Source organism: Heptranchias perlo, chromosome 20 (assembly GCF_035084215.1).
Source record: "Heptranchias perlo isolate sHepPer1 chromosome 20, sHepPer1.hap1, whole genome shotgun sequence".
NCBI classification, from domain to species: domain Eukaryota; kingdom Metazoa; phylum Chordata; class Chondrichthyes; order Hexanchiformes; family Hexanchidae; genus Heptranchias; species Heptranchias perlo.
In genome coordinates this window covers 50,090,340-50,112,509 of record NC_090344.1, presented here as the reverse complement: position 1 = coordinate 50,112,509, position 22,170 = coordinate 50,090,340, and the positions used below count along the sequence as shown (strand labels likewise).

Sequence of the window (22,170 nt, the reverse complement as noted above, 5' to 3'; positions counted from 1 at the left end):
TGATGGATCAGACTTTTCATCAGCAATGAAAAGGATGCAAATATTCATTGAGAATCACAGGGGAAGGATCAAGGGCAACAGTGGAGGACGTCAAGAGCAGGAGTGGAGAGGAGGTGAATTGAGAGGGTAACAGTCAGATGCCACCAAACTCGGGTTTTAAAATCCTGAAGATTGCAGGAGGAAAGGAAGACTGAAGGAGGTGAGGATTGAGGTCCTGGGAAAGAATCGAGTCAGAGTAGGAGACGGAATGATGAGGCTTGATCTGAATACAGGAAAGAGGACGTGGGGTATTTGGAGTTCAGGAGGAACGAAGTGAACGAGTAATTCTATAAAGACGCTCATTGGTGGAGCCAAGTCAGCTGAAGAGCTTTTTGCAGACGGATGGACTCAAAGGCTGCAATGAGGCAATCTTAAATTAGTTTCCCTGACCAACACGGAGATGGCTCAAAGGACCTGGGTATGATAAATAAAAAGGGGCCAGCTGCCCTTGTGCCTCTGTTGACAAATACACTACCCCAGGTGCAACTGAGCCAAACAGACCGGGAAGTGAGTGGGAATGGGAAAAGGCTCAACAATGATGCCCCTGTGGTTGAATAGCACACCGATACTCACTGCCGAGTTCACGCATGAAGAAGTGACACTTGGGAAGTTACGGGAGGGGGTAGTGCTGACACCCCATGGAACGATGTCCCAGCAAGAGTCAAAAGGGAGACGAGAAAAGATAAATAAACCGATCAATACTTATGAATGAAGGCCCATTATGTGTGACAATTTGTAGAAGTAACGTGATTTGTGCTCAGTGTGTCTTTGCTGCCTCTTTTGCAGGGTGTTCTTACGAGCAATCAATCAATTTGCAGCAGTCCTCAACAAGCTGTTCCTGGACCAGGCAAATTTCGAGTTGCAGGTGAGTCAGTATTTTCTCATGGACTTAAAATATTAATTTCAGATGACAATCCGGAAACTTGTTTTCAACAGAAATCAAACAACACTTTAATTTAGCAAAATTCAGCACAGTGCTTCACAAAAGGAAGGAAACACCAAGCAGGAATTGGTAGGGTGGGAGGAGGCTCATGTGGAGCATAAAGGCCGGCATGGACCATTTGGGCCAAATGGCCTGTTTCTGTGCTGTGGACTCGGTGTGACTCGATGAATTAGAGGCAGTGACTATCCCTCTGACCCCTGCATTCTGGAACCCCCTTCCTGAACCTGCCTTGCTACATCTTGCCCCACCTTCAAGAGCAGGGGTGCCCCAGGGTCCATTCCTGGCCTGTACTGAGGTAGCTGATGTCAGGGAGAAAATTAGAGGAGAAATGAGGAGTTTTAGTTTTCTGAATAGGGTCACATTGAAAATGAGTAATTGGATCAGAATGTGCATCTTGCTATACAGTCCCAGGTCCAAGTTTACACAACATATAGGGGTACGGTAGTGTAGTGGTTATGTTACTGGACTAATAATCCAGAAAAATGTGAATTCAAATCCCGTTTTGAGAATTTGAATTAAATTTTAAAGATATAAAGTGAGTAACAGTGACCGCGAAGCAGTCGGATTGTCGTAAAAACCCAACTGGTTCACTAACGTCCTTTAGGGAAGGAAACCTGCCGTCCTTACCCGGTCTGGGCCTATATGTGACTCCAGACCCACAGCAACGTGGTTGACTCTGAGGTGACCTAGCAAGTCACTCAGTTGTATCAAACTCAGGGGAACTAGGGATGGGCAATAAATCCTGGCCTTGCCAGCAACGTCCACACCCCGAGAATGAATTTTTTTTTTAAAAAAACACTGACTCCACTTCGAATTCAGATTTAATCCACCTCCAATTTTTACTCTGGATTGTTTGGCCCCGAATCACTTCAGAATTTTATTTGGAAGAAGCTTTGTCCAAGGGACGGGCCTTTCATCTCTGGCATCATGTTCGGGCTGACGGGATTTGGTGTTTCTGCTGGCTGTAAGGGTTCGACATGAACTGAGCTGTGAGCAGCTCTCTGGCTCGGGACTGAGGGTGAGGTTTTGGAATGGGCTGTCTGGAAAGTTCTAAACTGTAAACTAAACATATAGTCCTTACTCCTGCATCTAATGGTGTAGAGACATCAATTGTTAAATTTTCAACAACAGACATCGGAAATCAACCTATGAATGTCCAGGGCTGACCAATGTGCCTGGATCCACTTTCTCATGATCTTAGAAACTTCGATGAGACGGTCTCAAATCCTGATCTTTTTGTAAAAATAACGCCCGACTCCCCTTAACCTCTCTGCAGAAGTTAAATTTCTTTGTACCTGGAATCATCTCCGTGCCTCATCTCTGTACCCTGTAAGAGCAGTGATTCCCTATAACTGATATATTTATCTCCATTCTCTAATTTTGTTTATAAACTAGACATGAGCCGAATGCCCTTCCCTGGTAACCTGTTCCACTTTGTATAATCCGATTGTACCTGACTTCCCTTCTTGCACCTTACTTCCTCATTTGCCCGGGTGATCATTTCGACTCCTCCTCGCACTCATCTGGTCCCAGAACCTCAAAACAGTCTGGAAAGTTCGACAATGTCCTTCCCCCCATCCCACAATGTACAGGCTTCTAAAACCCAGACTTGGTATCACCGAATCCCTGCTTCTTAATTTAACTCATCTCTCCTGCTTTTGTCTTTTTTAAGTTTGGGTGGTCTGCTGCACAGTAATCCTGGGCCCTTGGTTTACCAGTTTAAAAAAGAAATTGAACATTTCAGTTCTGGACCTTTCCTGATTTGCACGTGGATAATTCGACTCATTCTCTTCTGCAGCACTAATTTGGAGTGATGTCAAGTGTCACTCTCACCTCTGAGTCAGAAGGTTGTGGGTTCAAGTCCCACTCCAGAGGCATGATCACATAATCTAGGCTGACACTCCCAGTGCCGTACTGAGGGAGCGCCGCACTGTCGGAGGTGCCGTCTTTCGGGTGAGACGCTAAACCGAGACCCCGTCTGACCTCTCAGGTGGACGTAAAAGATCCCACGGCCACTATTTCGAAGAAGAGCAGGGAAGTTCTCCCTGGTGTCCTGGCCAAAACTTAACCCTCAACTAACATCACTAAAAAGAAAACAGATTATCTGGTGATTATCTCATTGCTGTTCTTTAAAATACAACAGCGACTACACTATATAAATGCAAATCCTTTCTTTGATGTGTCCAACACAGGAGAGTTCCATGGCCAGTTTGGTATAGTATTTTGGAATGGTTCCATGAACACAGACCTATCCTGAGGGACTTGTCTGAAGTTCTGAAACATATTCTTCTGCTGGGCCCGGATCGGGGTTTAAAATGTTTCCTTTCTTTTCAGCTCTGGAACAATTATTTTCACCTGGCCATCGCGTTTCTTGTTCATGACTCGCTGCAGCTGGAGATCTTTTCCAGAGAGAAACGCAACAAAATCGTCAACAAGTAATGTTTATTTTCCAACCCAGACAACGAAAGAAAATAATAATTAAAAGCCGTACATTATCCTGTATTCCCCGCCCTCAAAAATCTAAATTGTAGCAAATGTAAAAAAATGAATTAATGCCAAAGATGTTAATTTCAGGGTCTGTTTGGGCCACCAATGGTTTCAGGTGCTGCCTCGGGCGGTGCGAAACCAGGAAGGTTAAAGGTCACCTCAGCGGATTGTACTGAGTCAGGCGGTCTCGGCCTGACTGTCTCTCGGCCTGACTACAATTGCTGTCAGTGCCCTTGGGTTGTGGGGGGTGATATTTTGCGGGGGGGGGGGGGGTGGGGGCCGAATTCAGACAGGGTGCCTGATCCTAATCCTGTGTCCCCTCCTAGAAAATGTGCGGGTGTGGACATTGCTTGAGGACAGGGATCGGGACTGGCTCCCTCCCCAATGGTCAGATACTCGGTGACCAGCTTCACACCTGGAGAATGGTCACTTGAGGTGAGGTACTGGAGGGGAGCTGGCACCCAGGGAATCGTAGCCAGCAAGAGTCACCGGTGGTGAAGGGACTTCCCTACAGAGGCACGGGATGAAGGATATTGAAGAGTTCAGCAAACTACACTCTGCACCGAACCTGAGCCACACCTCACCGAGATTGTTTGATGGGGCAGTGTACAGGGAGCATTACTCTGTATCTAACACTGTACCTGCCCTGGGAGTGTTTGATGGGACAGTGTAGAGGGAGCTTTACTCGGTATCTAACCCTGTACTGTACCTGCCCTGGGAGTGTTTGATGGGACAGTGTAGAGGGAGCTTTACTCTGTATCTAACCCGTGCTGTACCTGCCCTGGGAGTGTTTGATGGGACAGTGTAGAGGGAGCTTTACTCTGTATCTAACCCCCTGTACCTGCCCTGGGAGTGTTTGATGGGACGGTGTAGAGGGAGCTTTACTCTGTATCTAACCCGTGCTGTACCTGCCCCGGGAGTGTTTGATGGGACAGTGTAGAGGGAGCTTTACTCTGTATCTAACCCTGTACTGTACCTGCCCTGGGAGTGTTTGATGGGACAGTGTAGAGGGAGCTTTACTCTGTATCTAACCCGTGCTGTACCTGCCCTGGGAGTGTTTGATGGGACAGTGTAGAGGGAACTTTACTCTGTATCTAACCCGTGCTGTACCTGCCCTGGGAGTGTTTGATGGGACAGTGTAGAGAGAGCTTTACTCTGTATCTAACCCGTGCTGTACCTGCCCTGGGAGTGTTTGATGGGACAGTGTAGAGGGAACTTTACTCTGTATCTAACCTGTGCTGTACCTGCCCTGGGAGTGTTTGATGGGGCAGTGTAGAGGGAGCTTTACTCTGTATCTAACCCCATGCTGTACCTGCCCTGGGAGTGTTTGATGGGACAGTGTAGAGGGAGCTTTACTCTGTATCTAACACCGTGCTGTACCTGCCCTGGGAGTGTTTGATGGGAAAGTGTAGAGGGAGCTTTACTCTGTATCCAACCCCATGCTGTACCTGCCCTGGGAGTGTTTGATGGGACAGTGTAGAGGGAGCTTTACTCTGTATCTAACCCTGTACTGTACCTGCCCTGGGAGTGTTTGATGGGAGATTGTACAGAAAGTTTTACTCTGTATCTGACCTGTGCTACACTAAGTCAGGGAAAGTTCAGTTATAATACTCAGTGCCGAAAATACGAAAGTGTTCCATTCCCCAATATTAACATTCCTCATCTGGAGAGCACAAGAAAACATTCAATAAGTAACCAAATGTTAAAGTTTGTTTTCAATGTGTCCATTGCTTGCACTGAGAGCTAACTTTTGTTTTGTAGATATGGCGACATGAGGAAAGATATTGGTTTCAAAATAAGGGACATGTGGTACAACCTTGGTGAGTATGAAGCTGGAGCATCTAAACATCGCACTGCAGCACAGCTTGAATGTCTCTTCAAAGCCCCAGGCCAGTGAGTTCTCAATCTGAGCCAGGCCAAGGGACAGTGAATGAACTGTCCCTCAACTGCCCCTACAACAGGTTACAGCACAGAAAGAGGTCATTCGGCCCATCATGTCTGTGCTGGCTCTTTGCGAGATCACTCAAAAAATTAACCCCATTGCTCCATATCTTTCTCTCTTTCAAATATTTAGCAACTTTCTCTTCAAAAAATGCAATAGTCTCTGTTCGACTTCTCCTCACAGCATAACATTCCGTGACGTAGCAGATCTCTGCTTAAAGAAATTTCTTCTGACCTCTCTTGTGCATCTTCCTGCCAGCGCAAACTCTATCAAAAACCCTCAGAATTTTGAACACCTCTATTAAATCCCACCTTAACCTTCTCTGCTCTATGAAAATATTCCCAGCTTCTCCAATCTCTCCACAGGACTGAAGTCCCTCATCCCTGGTGCCATTCTGGTAAATCTTCTCTTCACCCTCTCTTGACATCCTTCCTAAAGTGCGGTGCCCAGAATTGGACACAATACTCCAGCTAGGGCCTATCCAATGTTGTATACAGGTTTAGCATAACTTCCATGCTTTTGTACTGTATGCCTCTATTTATAACGCCAAGGAACCCATATGATTTTTTTTTACTACCTTATCAACCTGTCCTGCCACCTTCAAAGATTTGTGTGCATAAACCCCCAGGTCTCTCTGTTTCTGCACCCCCTTTAAAATTGTACCATTTCAATTATATTGCCTCTCCTCATTCTTCCTACCAAAATGCAAGACTTCACACTTCTCTGCGTTAAATTTCGTCTGCCACGTATCTGTCCATTTCACCAGTCTGTCTATGTCCTCCTCAAGTCTGTTACTATCCTCCACGTTGTTTACTACATTTCCGAGTTTCGTGTCATAGAAACATAGAAGTAGGAGCAAGAGTAGGCCATTCGGCCCTTCGGGCCTGCTCCGCCATTCAAAATGATCATGGCTGATCGTCTAACTCAGTATCCTGTTCCCACTTTTTCCCCATATCCCTTGGTCCCTTTAGCATTAAGAAATATATCTATCTCCTTCTTGAATACATCTAATGACTTGGCCTCCACTGCCTTCTGTGGTAGAGAATTCCACAGGTTCACCACCCTCTGAGTGAAGAAATTTCTCCTCATCTCGGTTCTGAATGGCATTCCCCGTATCCTGAGACTGTGACCCCTGGTTCTGGACTCCCCGGCCATCGGGAACATCCTCCCTGCATCTAGTCTGTCTAGTCCTGTTAGAATTTTATATGTTTCGATGAGATCGCCTCTCATTCTTCTAAACTCTAGTGAATATAGGCCTAGTCGACCCAACCTCTCCTCATACGTCAGTCCTGCCATCCCGGGAATCAGTCTGGTAAACCTTCATTGCACTCCCTCCGTGGCAAGGACATCCTTCCTCAGATAAGGAGACCAAAACTGCACACAATACTCCAGATGTGGTCTCACCAAGGCCCTGTATAACTGCAGTAAGACATCCCTGCTCCTGTACTCAAATCCTCTTGCAATGAAGGCCAACATACCATTCGCCTTCCCAACTGCTTGCTGAACCTGAATGCTCGCTTTGAGTGACTGGTGTACAAGGACACCCAGGTCTCGTTGCACCTCCCCTTTTCCCAATCTATCACCATTCAGATAACAATCTGCCTTTCTGTTTTTACAACCAAAGTGGATAACCTCACATTTATCCACGTTATACTGCATCTGCCATGTTCTTGCCCACTCACCCAACTTGTCTAAATCACATTGGAGCCTCTTTGCATCCTCCTCACAGCTCACATTCCACCCCAGCTTTGTGTCGTCTGCAAACTTGGAAATGTTACATCTAGTTCCCGCATCCAAATTATTGATAGAATAGAATCATAGAAGTTTACAACATGGAAACAGGCCCTTCGGCCCAACAGGTCCATGTCGCCCAGTTTATACCACTAAGCTAGTCCCAATTGCCTGCACTTGGCCCATATCCCTCTATACCCATCTTACCCATGTAACTGTCCAAATGCTTTTTAAAAGACAAAATTGTACCCGCCTCTACTACTGCCTCTGGCAGCTCATTCCAGACACTCACCACCCTTTGAGTGAAAAAATTGCCCCTCTGGACCCTTTTGTATCTCTCCCCTCTCACCTTAAATCTATGCCCCCTCGTTATAGACTCCCCTACCTTTGGGAAAAGATTTTGACTATCTACCTTATCTATCCCCTCATTATTTTATAGACTTCTATAAGATCACCCCTTAACCTCCTACTCTCCAGGGAAAAAAGTCTCAGTCTATCCAACCTCTCCCTATAAGTCAAACCATCAAGTCCCGGTAGCATCCTAGTAAATCTTTTCTGCACTCTTTCTAGTTTAATAATATCCTTTCTATAATAGGGTGACCAGAACTGTACACAGTACTCCAAGTGTGGCCTCACCAATGCCCTGTACAACTTCAACAAGAAATCCCAACTCCTGTATTCAATGTTCTGACCAATGAAACCAAGCATGCCAAATGCCTTCTTCACCACCCTAGCCACCTGTGACTCCACTTTCAAGGAGCTATGAACCTGTACTCCTAGATCTCTTTGTTCTATAACTCTCCCCAACGCCCTACCATTAACGGAGTAGGTCCTGGCCCGATTCGATCTACCAAAATGCATCACCTCACATTTATCTAAATTAAACTCCATCTGCCATTCATCGGCCCACTGGCCCAATTTATCAAGATCCCGTTGCAATCCTAGATAACCTTCTTCACTGTCCACAATGCCACCAATCTTGGTGTCATCTGCAAACTTACTAACTATGCCTCCTAAATTCTCATCCAAATCATAAATATTAATAACAAATAACAGCGGACCCAGCACCGATCCCTGAAGCACACCGCTGGTCACAGGCCTCCAGTTTGAAAAACAACCCTCTGTCTTCTGTCGTCAATCCAATTTTGTATCCAATTGGCTACCTCACCTTGGATCCCGTGAGATTTAACCTTATGTAACAACCTACCATGCGGTACCTTGTCAAAGGCTTTGCTAAAGTCCATGTAGACCACGTCTACTGCACAGCCCTCATCTATCTTCTTGGTTACCCCTTCAAAAAACTCAATCAAATTCGTGAGACATGATTTTCCTCTCACAAAACCATGCTGACTGTTCCTAATCAGTCCCTGCCTCTCCAAATGCCTGTAGATCCTGTCTCTCAGAATACCCTCTAACAACTTACCCACTACAGATGTCAGGCTCACCGGTCTGTAGTTCCCAGGCTTTTCCCTGCCGCCCTTCTTAAACAAAGGCACAACATTTGCTACCCTCCAATCTTCAGGCACCTCACCTGTAGCTGTCGATGATTCAAATATCTCTGCTAGGGGACCCGCAATTTCCTCCCTAACCTCCCATAACGTCCTGGGATACATTTCATCAGGTCCCGGAGATTTATCTACCTTGATGCGCGTTAAGACTTCCAGCACCTCCCTCTTTGTAATATGTACACTCCTCAAGACATCACTATTTATTTCCCCAAGTTCCCTAACATCCATGCCTTTCTCAACCGTAAATACCGATGTGAAATATTCATTTAGGATCTCACCCATCTCTTGTGGTTCCGCACATAGATGACCTTGTTGATCCTTAAGAGGCCCTATTCTCTCCCTAGTTACTCTTTTGCCCTTTATGTATTTGTAGAAGCTCTTTGGATTCACCTTTGCCTTATCTGCCAAAGCAATCTCATGTCCCCTTTTTGCCCTCCTGATTTCTCTCTTAACTCTACTCCGGCAATCTCTATACTCTTCAAGGGATCCACTTGATCCCAGCTGCCTATGCATGTCATATGCCTCCTTCTTCTTTTTGACTAGGGCCTCAATCTCCTGAGTCATCCAAGGTTCCCTACTTCTACCAGCCTTCCCCTTCACTTTATAAGGAATGTGCTTACCCTAAACCCTGGTTAACACACTTTTGAAAGCCTCCCACTTACCAGACGTCCCTTTGCCTGCCAACAGACTCTCCCAATCAACTTCTGAAAGTTCCTGTCTAATACCATCAAAATTGGCCTTTCCCCAATTTAGAATTTTAACTTTTGGGCCAGACCTATCATTCTCCATAGCTATCTTAAAACTAATGGAATTATGATCACTGGTCCCAAAGTGATCCCTCACTAACACTTCTGTCACCTGCCCTTCCTTATTTCCCAAGAGGAGGTCAAGTTTTGCCCCCTCTCTAGTCGGGCCATCCACATACTGAATGAGAAATTCCTCCTGAATACACTCAACAAATTTCTCCCCATCCAAGCTCCTAATGCTATGGCTGTCCCAGTCAATGTTGGGAAAGTTAAAGTCCCCTACTATTACCAGCCTATTTTTTCTTGCAGCTGTCTGTAATCTCCTTACATATTTGCTCCTCAATTTCCCGTTGACTATTTGGGGGTCTGTAGTACAATCATATCAAAGTGATCTCTCCCTTCTTATTTTTCAGTTCTACCCATATAGACTCAGTGGGCGAACCCTCGGATATATCCCCTCTCACTACTGCCGTGATGTTCTCCCTAATCAAGAACGCAACTCCCCCTCCTCTCTTACCTCCTGCTCTATCTTTCCTATAGCATCTGTACCCTGGAACATTGAGCTGCCAGTCCTGCCCCTCCCTTAGCCATGTTTCAGTAATAGCTATAACATCCCAGTCCCATGTACCCATCCATGCCCTGAGTTCATCTGCCTTGCCCATCATATATATATTGTGAATAGCTGGGGCCCAAGCACTGATCCCTGCGGTACCCCGCTAGTCACTGCCTGCCACCCCGAAAAAGACTCATTTATTCCTATTCTCTGTTTCCTGTCTGTTAACCAATTCTCAATCCATGCCAGTATATTCCCCCCAATCCCATGTGCTTTAATTTTGCACACTAACCTCTTGTGTGGGACCTTATCAAAAGCCTTCTGAAAATCCAAATACACCACATCCACTGGTTCTCCCCTATCTATTCTACCAGTTACATCCTCAAAAAACTCCAGTAGATTTGTTAAGCATGATTTCCCTTTCATAAACCCATGCTGACTTTGTCCAATCCCATTAATGCCCTCCAAGTGTTCTGTTATCACATCTTTTATCATAGACTCTAGCATTTTCCCCACTTCTGATGTTAGGCTAACTGGTCTGTAATTCCCTATGTTTTCTCTCCCTCCTTTTTTAAATAGTGGGGTTACATTTGCCACCCTCCAATCTGTAGGAACTGTTCCGGAGTCCATAGAATTTTGGAAGATGATTACCAATGCATCCACTATTTCCAGGGTCACTTCCTTTAGTACTCTGGGATGTAGATTATCAGGCCCTGGGATTTGTCAGCCTTTAGCCCCATTAATTTCCCTAGCACTATTTTTTTTACTAATACTGGTTTCCTTCAGTTCCTCCCTCTCACTAGACCCTTGGTTCCCTAACATTTCTGGAAGGTTATTTGTGTCCTCCTTTGTGAAGACAGAACCAAAGTCTGTGTTTAATTGTTCTGCCATTTCTTTCTTCCCCATTATAATTTCCCCCATTTCTGACTGTAAGGGACCTACATTTGTCTTCACTAATCTTTTTCTCTTGACATAGTTATAGAAGCTTTTACAGTCAGTTTTCATGTTTTATGTGTCATTTGCAAACTTTGAAATTGTGCCCTGTCCGCCCAAGTCCAGATCATTAATATATATCAAAAAGAGCAGTGGTCCTAGTACTGACCACTGGGGAACACCACTGTTAACTTCGCTCCAGTCTGAAAAACAACTGTTCACCACTACTCTCTGCTTTCTGTTCCTCAGCCAATTTTATATTCACGCTGCCACTGTCCCTTTAATCCCATGGGCTTCAATTTTGTGAACATGTCTATGATGTGGCACTTTATCAAATGCTTTTTGAAAGTCCAGATACACAACGTCAACTGCATTGCCCTCATCAACCCTCTAATTATTTCATCAAAGAACTCAAAATCATTTGCCTTTAACAAATTCATGCTGGCTTTCATTTATTAACCCATGTTTTTCCAAGTGACAATTAATTTTGTCCCAGATTATTGTCTCCCCATCACCGACGTTCCTTATTCACTTCGATTTGAAGTTAGTCAGTCTCCCTTGGGCAAGTCACCTTGGTATTGTCACCAAGTCTGACAGTCTAACTGTAAGTACAATACTCCTGATTGCTTATAAGCCAGGGATCGGAATCAGTCACTGGCCCGAGCAACAACCTGCTGCATTCAGCGTCATATTTTGCTGTTGATACTGCCCTGATGTGACATGTTTTTGAGTCAGTAATTCAGCACGTTCATTGATCATGTGTGCAATGGGGGTGAAAGAAAAGTGGCTCAGCCCATTTGAAATTCAGTGCAATGGGAATGAATGGAATGGGATTTGGTCAACTGGAATTCCATGTCATGGGAATAAATGGGATGAGGTTCAGTCCACAGGAACTATCTACAGTGGAAGTAAATGTGAAGGAGACCCCTGATATTTAAGGGAGTTTCAGTGCCGTGTGTTGTGAATTGGACGGGCTCCATTAGAATTTGCAGCCCATCCAGTTCACAGCTTGGTCCATTGAACTTCAGGACAGTGGGAGGGGGTGGGCACCGTAACATTGGCGATCTATGTTTGGATCAGAATTAGGTCCATTTCATTTTGAAGTGTAACTGCAACGCCCTGCGTCTCCCCAACCCTCCGCCCCGTCTTGCTGCTAGACAATTTGAGGATAATCGCACCGTACCAAAGGAAATAAACTTACTGCCCTTTACGTTGGACCTAACTCTCATCCAAATTTAGAATTCCAATGTAACAAACCGCTTCCCATTCCCTCTGTTTTATAGAATTCCGATGAGCCCTATCATCATCCATTTCCATCTGTAGCCTCACAAGTCAATGGTTGTTTGTTTCTTCAGAGTCTCAACTCCATTAATGAGGTGACTGTTGAACAGTTTGTATTGTGTTCCAGGTCCTCACAAGATAAAGTTCATCCCAGGGATGGTGGGACCAATCTTGGAGATGACACTGGTTCCTGAACCAGAGCTCAGGAGGGCTACCATTCCCATCTTCTTTGACATGATGCAGTGTGAATACAGCGTCAACAGGTGTTTCCATACGGTAAGAAGTCAACAGCACGCGGAACGAGCAGAGAACATTGATTTCTCAAGGGAGACAATATCTACCTCTACAGGTGGGGCTCTGATGGTGTTTCACAGGGTTTACTCATGGTGAGATTCTTTCTCTTCAAAAAAGCCCCAACGATGGGGCAGGGGGACTCCTCACAATCGGCTCTGAGAGATTGCCCACGTTGGCTCGGTAGGTAAGAGCACTGCCACCCCTAGAACTGAGGCCAACAGACTTGGATGACCCCACGTTCAGTCCCTGATCCGTGCTGAGTTAACTGATGTTAGCCAATTGGTGCAATTCGCAACAGCGTCCTCGGGCTAAGGAGGAATAAATTAGCCCCAGTTCCTGCTCCTGGTGACTGTATAATGAGCCTTTCTGTGCAGTGAGCAGGGATGGGCAGGATCAGGCTCAGAAGTGGTGTCCTCCAAAATCAAATAGCTTGCTGACATTCACTGTCCAGGAGCACACATGAGGAATGGCCACTGGGAGAGGGCAGCCAAATGCCCAGCTCGATTCTGTGGCTCAAGAAGGACAAAGCCCCAAAAAAGGTGCGGCTGACGAGACTTCCCCAATGAGGGTTATGATAAGTATCCCGCGGAAATGAACACGTAACACTGAACAGAGAGAGCTTCTTTTTCAGTTCGAGAACGAACTCATCACTAAACTGGACCAGGAAGTGGAAGGAGGCAGAGGGGACGAGCAATACAAAATCCTTCTGGAGAAAACGTAAGTGTTAAACATCGTGTATTCTTACTCTTCGAGTCACATCTGTCACACGGCCATCTTGTGAGAAAGATGATTGTTAAATCAACACCTTATCTTTTAGGAAAAATGACCGTCCGTGTTTCAGGGATGAATGCAGGAGCTGCAATGTTCCTGAGTTTTCAGTGCTTCCGGTGTTTATGGTGGAAAGTGTGTCTATGGGTCACCTTGGCTCCAGTCTTCAAGTCAGAAGGTCGTGGGTTCAAGTCCCACTGCAGGATCTGGGCACAGAGTCCGGGCTGACACTACCGTGTTGTACTGACGGAGTGCTGCACTGTTGGAGATGCCGTCCTTCAGCTGAGACATTAAACCGAGGCCCCGTCTGCCTGTTAGATGGTTCAGACATGTGCTAAATATTCAGCGGCATCATTTAAAGGGGAGCATCGTTCCTCCTTCAACCGGCAAAGGAAAAACCAGATTAACCAATCATTCATCTCACTGCTGTTCGTGGGATCTTGCTGTGTGCAAACTACTGCTGCATTTGCCCACATAAGAACTGTCACTGTGCTTCAAAATAAGTTGTTGTACGTAAAACACTCTGGCACCCAGCAAGGCACGATATAAACGGAAGTCTTTGTTTAATTTAACGATAAATAAAAATAGGAAAAATCATTTTAGTAATTAATAAACAGTAACAGAGTATTGTATTTATATAATGGTGCAGTGGCCAGAGGATTGTTCAACTATAACAGTGTATTATAGACATACAAAAATGAATGGCAGGAAAAGACCAACTGGTCCATCAAGCCTGCCCCTCATCATGATGCCTGGAACATCATAACAAGACCCTTCCTAAACCCACCCCACCCCACCCCACCCCGCCCCGCCGCCATGTAACCTCCTGGGAGAGGCAAAAAAAACAGAAAAAGAAACTTAGAAAAAGAAAGCTAAGGCCAGTAAGGGAAATAATACTCTGGGAAATTCCTCTCCCACCCCCCTCAGGTGATCGAGACCAGTCCAGGAGATCACACTGACCGTACGTTCATTAACTGTTAATCCATTGACCTTCTCTATGATGCCATCTCTGCCCCGGTCAGGAACAGGTCCAGCTCCCTCTCGAAAGCAGAGAGTCGGCACCCAGCACACCAGCAGGAAATGCATTCCAGAGAGACCACATCTGGAGTATTGTGCGCAGTTTTGGTCTCCTTATCTGAGGAAGGATGTCCTTGCCATGGAGGGAGTGCAACAAAGGTTTACCAGACTGATTCCCGGGATGGCAGGGCTGACGTATGAGGAGAGATTGGATCGACTAGGCCTATATTCACTAGAGTTTAGAAGAATGAGAGGTGATCTCATCAAAACATCAAATTCTAACAGGACTAGACAGACTAGATGCAGGGAGGATGTTCCCGATGGCTGGGGAGTCCAGAACCAGGGGTCACAGTCTCAGGATACGGGGAATGCCATTTAGAACCGAGATGAGGAGAAATTTCTTCACTCAGAGGGTGGTGAACCTGTGGAATTCTCTACCACAGAAGGCAGTGGAGGCCAAGTCATTAGATGTATTCAAGAAGGAGATAGATATATTTCTTAATGCTAAAGAGATTAAGGGATATGGGGAAAAAGCGGGAACAGGGTACTGGGTTAGACGATCAGCCATGATCATTTTGAATGGCGGAGCAGGCCCGAAGGGCCGAATGGCCTACTCTTGCTCCTATTTTCTATGTTTCTATGAGAGGCTCATTGCTCTTTGGGAAATGACGAACCGCCTAATATCCAGTCTGTTCCTTCTCTTGCGCAGTTTAATAGTTCAGACGAGATGGTACTGTTGCTTCCAGTGACACTGAGGCCAATCTCAGGAGGTGATGTCCTCCTACGGCATTGGAAGCCAAGTGCTGCCACCAGGCTGAATAAATGCCTGACACTGGCTCCACTGGACACTCTACACTGCCACCTTGCTTTCCCCAGGTTTTGCATTGCTCACCAAGACAGACCTTCCCCAAAAATTGATGGTGTGCACACTTCAATCAGTGTTCCAACAACAACAACAACAACAACTTGCATTTATATAGCGCCTTTAACGTCGTAAAACGTCCCAAGTCTCTTCACAGGAGCGATTATCAAACAAAAAATTGACACTGAGCCAAACGTGTAGATATTAGGACAGGTGACCAAAAGCTTGGTCAAAGAAGTAGGTTTTAAGGACCGTCTTAAAGGAGGAGAGAGAGGTCGAGAGGTTTGGGGAGGGAATTCCAGAGCTTAGGAGACACGGCGCCAGTGGTGGAGCGATTAAAATCGGGGATGCGCAAGGGGCCAGAACTGGAGGAGCGCAGAGATCTTGCAGGGTTGTAGAGCTGAGAGGTTTGCCCCAGAACATAAATAGAGAAAAACACATTGTCTGAACACAAGATGGCAATACTGTGTGCATCGTGTTAAAGGTGCAATCCAATTTGAGGGACACGGGGGGTTAATTTTATCTTTGGGTGGTGGTCTAAAAAGGATGATATCGGATCAAGTCAATGAAGTCAATAGGAGGGACATTCGGGCGGCCGCAAAACGGGCGGCCAAATCACTGTCGTCTATTTTACACCATCGCCCAAAGTTGAAATTAGCCCCATGGTGTCACTTGGTGCACTTTGTACACAAGCGCTCTGGTGACATCTACTGGCATTAAAAAGGCACTGTACAGACATTCCCTCCAACAAATAAACCACGTGCAGCAAATCGAGAGCTGAAATCCAGCACAAATTTCAGCTTGCTGCCCCGGTATTTTCCTGGACAATATGCAAACATTGGCTCCAGTTCTGATCACACCAGCTGCGGAGGAGCAAACCCGTGGGTCTGTACAGGACCACAGCCCCGACCCAAGAGGCGTCCGGTTTGCTTTTGGATCCTGGTTTCTGCTGGCCCAGCTGGTCTCGCTGTGGTGATCGGGGCACTGGAACTGGATCAGCCTCTCTGGGCATAGAAAGCGGGGCGGGGGGGGGGGGTGAAATCAGCCAGCGTTCCCACTGCTGAGGACTATTCATTCACCCCTGCTGGGGAGTGTGTAAGTACCGGCATAGGTTGAGGACAGGAGCAGGATTTACCTCCACATCTGGTGAGAGCAAGGTTCAGTGATGGCTTCTACAGTTGAATAACCAGCCAAGCAGGGAGCAGGGGGCTGATGGCAAGTGTGGAATAATAAATAAAACAAAGAAAGAACTTGCATTTCTCTAGCGCCTTTCACATCCTTAGGCCGTCCCAAAGCGCTTCACAGCAATTGAAGTACTTTTGAAGTGTAGCCAGTGTGGTGTAGGTGAATGTGGCAGCCACATTTGTACACAGCAAGATCCCACAGACAGCAAATGAGACGAATGACCAGTTACTATGTTTTTTTGGTGGTGTTGGTTGAGGGATGAATATCGGCCAGGACTCCCAGAAAATCTCCTCGCTCTTCTTCGACCAGCGCGATGGGGTCACCCGAACAGGCAGAGGTGAGCCTCGATTGAACATCTCACCTCTGGTGAGGCCGCGCCTCTGACAATGCAGCACTCCCGCGGTAATGCAGCACTCCCGCGGTATGGCGCACAGAACGTCGGCCGAGGGTCTCAGCATGAGCCGGGGGATGACCACTGGAAAGGGGGCAAATCATAAAACGCAACGGTTCACTGCTCATTTCTGACTTGGTGTTAACCGTTGGGCCTCTCTGCAGCCTGTTGGAGCACTGCAGGAAGCACAAGTACCTTGCAGCCTCTGGGGAGGCCTTCGTCCTACTGGTCACCAGCCTGCTGGAAAACCTGCTGGATTACAGAACCATCATGCACGACGAGAGCAAGGAGAATCAGATGAGCTGCACCGTCAACGTGCTGGTAGGTGTCAGGAAGTTAAGAAATTCTAGAAATGAGTCCTTATAATAAGGTTTAAGAACAGTGCCCACTCTCCCTCTTCTACGTAAAGGCCCTGCCAAGTACAAAAGCAAGGAAGTTATGCTAAACCTTTATAATGCACTGGTTAAGTCCCAGCTGGAGTCTTGTGGCCAATTCTGGGCACCACACTGTTGGAAGGATGTCAAGGCCTTAGAGAGGGTGCAGAGGAGATTTACTGGAATGGTACCAGGGATGAGAGACTTCAGTTATGTGGAGAGACTGGAGAAGCTGGGATTGTTCACCTTGGAGCAGAGAAGGTTAAGGTTAAAATCATGAACGGTTTTGACAGAGTAAATTAGGAGAAACTGTTTCCAGTGGCAGAAGGACCGGTCACCAAAGGACACAGATTTAAGATAATTGACAAAAGAGCCAGGGGGGAGATGAGGAGAATTTTTTTTACGCAGCGAGTTGTGATGATCTGGAACGCGCTGCCTGAAAGGGCGGTGGAAGCAGATTCAATAATAACTTTCAAAAGGGAATTGGATAAATACTTGAAGGGGAAACATTTACAGGGCTATGGGGAAAGAGCAGGGGGAGTGGGACTAATTGGATTGCTCTACCAAAGAGCCGGCACAGGCACGATGGGCCGAACGGCCTCCTTCTGTGCTGTATGATTCTAATGTTGCTCTTGATCTGGCAGTCCTGGAGGTAACTGCTACGTTTACAACAGGTGAAACCTGGCCCACCCATTAGTTTCTACTGTACCTTGTATCCGGAGTTGGAAAGGATTCAGTCAGTTGGCCACACACTCTGTCACAGTGCAGCCAGGGACTAGCAATCAGGTGCGTTTGAAGAGAGTCCCAGTTACTGAAAACAGCCAGACATTGTTTTGGTCATTTGTCCAATTTTAAAAATACTGGGAGCAGAAACCGTGGCAATGAGGCGAATTAGACGGACTGTGTACTTTCAAAGTCGAGCTGGTGCAACAATAACCTGCATTTATACAGCGACTTTAACGTAGTAAAACGTCCCGAGGCACTTCACAGGAGCTACAAGCAAACAAAAATTTGACACCAAGCCACAGAAGGAGATCTTAAGACAGGTGATCAAAAGCTTGGTCAAAGAGGTAGGTTTTAAGGAGCATCTTAAAGGAGGAGAGAGAGAGGTAGAGAGGGTTAGGGAAGGAATTCCAAGGCGGCTGAAGGCACGGCAATAAATGCCGGCCTTTCCAGCAACGCCCACATCCCAGGAATGAATAAAAACAAAAAGAGAGTCTGCCAGGCTCACGGCGGAAGAATGCCCACGTGGGCGAGGGACCAGAGGCTGCTCGGTGCCCGGGGAACCGTACGCAGCAAGGAATCAACAGCTTGGGGAGAGAGGGGAAAGGGTTAAAAATGGGTGAGTAGAAAGGGAATCCATTGGAGAAAAAAGTGAAGGAACTATTCCATTGGGGAGTCAACGGAGAGATGTAACGAGACAATTTTCTTTTCATTCCCCCCGACCGCAGACCTTCTATAAAGAAAAGAAACGTGAGGACATTTACATCAGGTATGAAAGTTCCACCATGTTTAGTATCATATTCACCGTATTTCCAGGAAGTGTGTGTCTGTGGAAATCATATGACAAGGGGTGTTCTTTGCACTTGCTAACGTGTTGATGTAAAATTCCTTTGTGTGTTGTTATAACACAGTCATTACTCAGTTTTGCTGGAGAAAATTTGCAGGGGTTACGGGGAAAGAGCAGGGGGAGTGGGACTAATTGGATAACTCTTTCAAAGAGCCGGCACAGGCAGGATGGGCAGAATGGCCTCCTCCTGTGTGTGGTACCTACTATGGATACTATGAAAAGCAAATTGAGACAAGGCCTGATCGAGGTCTTGAAAATAACTAAAGATACAGATCAGACAGAAGTAAGAAAGTCACTTAACTTAGATGATTACATTTGTCCTTACATTTGTCCACCCCAGTCCATCACCGGCATCTCCACATCATAAATTAGATGATGAACACAGGGCTGGAAATCGGCAATACGAACTTCACAACCTCAAACCAGAGTTCAGAAATTAGATAAAACTTTCAGTGGATGTGTGGAGGAGGAGGTGCCCAGAACAGGAATTGTTTCAGGGTCAGTTGCACCTGAAAAGGGAGCTGACGAGAAGAGGGGTTGGTAGTTATTGTGATAATGATAGCACTGCTCGATTTTGCTTTTGTTTTAAAAATGTATTTTGTGCTTGTCAAGCTGAGGGATGTTAGTGCTGGGAACCCAGTCTCACTATCAAGCACTTCCAGGTAAGTTACAATAGTGGGACGTAGGGGAAGAAACTTGGAATCCCGTAGAGTACAACAACTTGCATGTACAGAAGACTGGGTATGGTAGTGTAGTGGTTATGTTACTGGACTATAATCCAGGAACCTAGATTAATAATCCACACACTGTGAGTTCAAATCCCACCATGGCAGTTTGAGAATTTGAATTCAGTTCAAAAAATCTGGAAATAAAAAGTTGGCATTAGTAAAAGTGACTGTGAAGCTGTTGGATTGTTGTAAAAACCCAACTGGTTCACTAATGCCCTTCAGGGAAAAAAACCTGCCGTCCTTACCCAGTCTAGGCTGACATGTGACTGCAGTCCCACACCAACGTGGTTGACTCTGAAATGGCCCAGCGAGACACTCAGTTGCATCAAACCTGCTGCCAGAGGTTCAAGAAGGCCCAGCACCACCTTCTCAGGGTGACGAGGGATGGGCAATAAATGCCGGCCTTGCCAGCGATGCCCACATCCCCAGAATGATTTTTCTTTTAAAATGTGCTTTACACTCAGGAGGAGAAACAGTGGATCGAGAGCAGGAAGGAGAAGGGAGAAGGTTTGGGGCAGGCATGAAAGTCTTCCAGGAGGTCTATGAGGTGATAATATAGGAGATTGTTAGGTGATGAGAAAAAGTCAGCAAGGCGGAGGGATTTGGAGAGGGAGTACCAACTTTTGAAAGCGAGAATCAGAATCGTAAAGCCAATTGTTTGGACCATGTGGAGCTGGCAGAGCTGTGAGGGACACGGGTGATGGGAGTGCAGGATGTGGACGTGGATTGTGGTGTTTTGAGTGAGGTGTAATTTGTCGAGGGTTGAGGAGACCAGTGGAGGAAATCAAGCTGCCCTGTAATAAGGCAGGGGAATGACAGATGGTAGCGGCTCGGAGGAGGAGCCCATGATAGAATCAGACACGGAGTCTGGAAGCAGCAAGCTCGGTGGGCCTGACTTTCTCGTCTTGTCACCGTCAGGTATCTATATAAACTACGTGATCTGCATCGAGACTGTGAGAATTATACCGAGGCTGCTTATACTCTGCTACTTCACGCAGAGCTCCTCGAGGTAAGGGGCATTTTTTAATGCATCTCCTGAATCTATAAGGGGATGTCTTATCTGTTTCACAGCTTCGTGCTACGTACGAGAGGAGGCTACAGCACAGGGAGGGGAGTGTCCTCCTTGCAACTGCTCTCATTAGAATCATACAGTTCAAGGTGCAGTGTAACGAGCATTATACAGTCTCAGCATGACACCATCAAACTTAAAACAACATTGATTTGACAAAAATCATGTCTTTCCTTATCTTTAGGAATTTTAAGAGTCTCGCCCGTTTGTAAAACATTGAATTGTTTTTGAAGCTTTCTGTGTACTTTCTCTTTGCTCCCACAGTGGTCGGACCAACCCTGTGCAGCTCACCTGATCCACAGAGAGGATTGTCAGGCTCTGGCCAACCGCGAGCTGAAAGAAAAGCTCTACCAAGAAATCATCCATTACTACGACATGGGCAAGGTCAGTGCGCCGCGGAGAGTTACCCCCGTCCCCAGCGCTCCCTGTGTCGCTCAAACCCCACCTCATACAATTCATTGCAACGCAACAACGTCAGGAATAATACAGTTCAAATTCCTGGTGGCTGAATGGCCAAATAACACATGGTGTGGCACTTGAGGACTAAAGACCAGCAAGATCCCAGGTTCCAAACTATTAAGCCAATCTTAGCCATATAGTAGCTACTCTCTGGGGTCGGAAAGGGGGAAATAAGCCAGTGCTCCCTCTCCTGATCGCTATCCAGTGATCACTGCTGTGTGTGTGTGTGTGTGTGTGTGTGTCTGTGTGTGTGTGTGTGTGTGTGTGTGTGTGTGTGCACGAGACGCTCCCCAGCTCAGCAAAGCTCACTATAACCATGAGGAATGGTCAGTTTGAGTGGAGCACAGTGACTGTGGATCAGTCTCCCAGCAAGATTCAGAAACCTGCAGGATCGAAGTGGAGAATTTTCATTCATTCATTTAATTCTTGTTCAAAGATGTGGGAAAACGCAATCAAACTGAGCAAGGAGCTGGCAGCGGTGTACGAAAATGAGATATTCGAGTACGAGGAGCTGAGCCATCTCCTGGTAAGAGACGCACAGACTCAGACAAAGGTTCCATCTTCCACTCTGCTTAATCTCAACACTGACGTTTGTGAATTCCTGTTACAGAGACAACAGGCCAAGTTTTACGAGAACATCATGAAGGCAATGAGGCCATTGCCAGAGTATTTTGCCGTTGGGTATTATGGTCAGGGTTTCCCCTCCTTCCTACGGGTAAGTAACGCTCATACCAAGTAAAGCTCCCTCTACACTGTCCCATCAAACGCTCCCAGGGCAGGTACAGCACAGGTTAGATACAGAGTAAAGCTCCCTCTACACTGTCCCATCAAACGCTCCCAGGGCAGGTACAGCACAGGTTAGATACAGAGTAAAGCTCCCTCTACACTGTCCCATCAAACACTCCCAGGGCAGGTACAGCACGGGTTAGATACAGAGTAAAGCTCCCTCTACACTGTCCCATCAAACACTCCCAGGGCAGGTACAGCACGGATTAGATACAGAGTAAAGCTCCCTCTACACTGTCCCATCAAACACTCCCAGGGCAGGTACAGGGTTAGATACAGAGTAAAGCTCCCTCTACACTGTCCCATCAAACACTCCCAGGGCAGGTACAGCATGGGTTAGATACAGAGTAAAGCTCCCTCTACACAGTCGCATCAAACACTCCCAGAGCAGATACAGCACGGGTAAGATACAGAGTAAAGCTCCCTCTACACTGTCCCATCAAACACTCCCAGGGCAGATACAGCACGGGTAAGATACAGAGTAAAGCTCCCTCTACACTGTCC

The 22,170-nt window shown here is 46.4% G+C and overlaps 1 protein-coding gene across 2 annotated transcripts in view; it reads left to right on the top strand.

Moving 5' to 3' along the window:
• The window catches only part of dock5 (dedicator of cytokinesis 5), a 158,312-nt gene that overhangs the window by 122,960 nt on the left and 13,182 nt on the right, over positions 1 to 22,170 (top strand). For both annotated transcript variants that reach the window (XM_068001334.1, XM_068001335.1), the window contains 11 exons: positions 826 to 904; positions 3,317 to 3,417; positions 5,231 to 5,289; positions 12,291 to 12,439; positions 13,089 to 13,174; positions 16,845 to 17,001; positions 18,506 to 18,546; positions 20,271 to 20,361; positions 20,686 to 20,805; positions 21,317 to 21,406; positions 21,491 to 21,595. In XM_068001334.1, the coding sequence (XP_067857435.1) occupies positions 826 to 904; positions 3,317 to 3,417; positions 5,231 to 5,289; positions 12,291 to 12,439; positions 13,089 to 13,174; positions 16,845 to 17,001; positions 18,506 to 18,546; positions 20,271 to 20,361; positions 20,686 to 20,805; positions 21,317 to 21,406; positions 21,491 to 21,595 (1,078 nt within the window). The remainder of the gene's footprint in view (positions 1 to 825; positions 905 to 3,316; positions 3,418 to 5,230; positions 5,290 to 12,290; positions 12,440 to 13,088; positions 13,175 to 16,844; positions 17,002 to 18,505; positions 18,547 to 20,270; positions 20,362 to 20,685; positions 20,806 to 21,316; positions 21,407 to 21,490; positions 21,596 to 22,170) is intronic.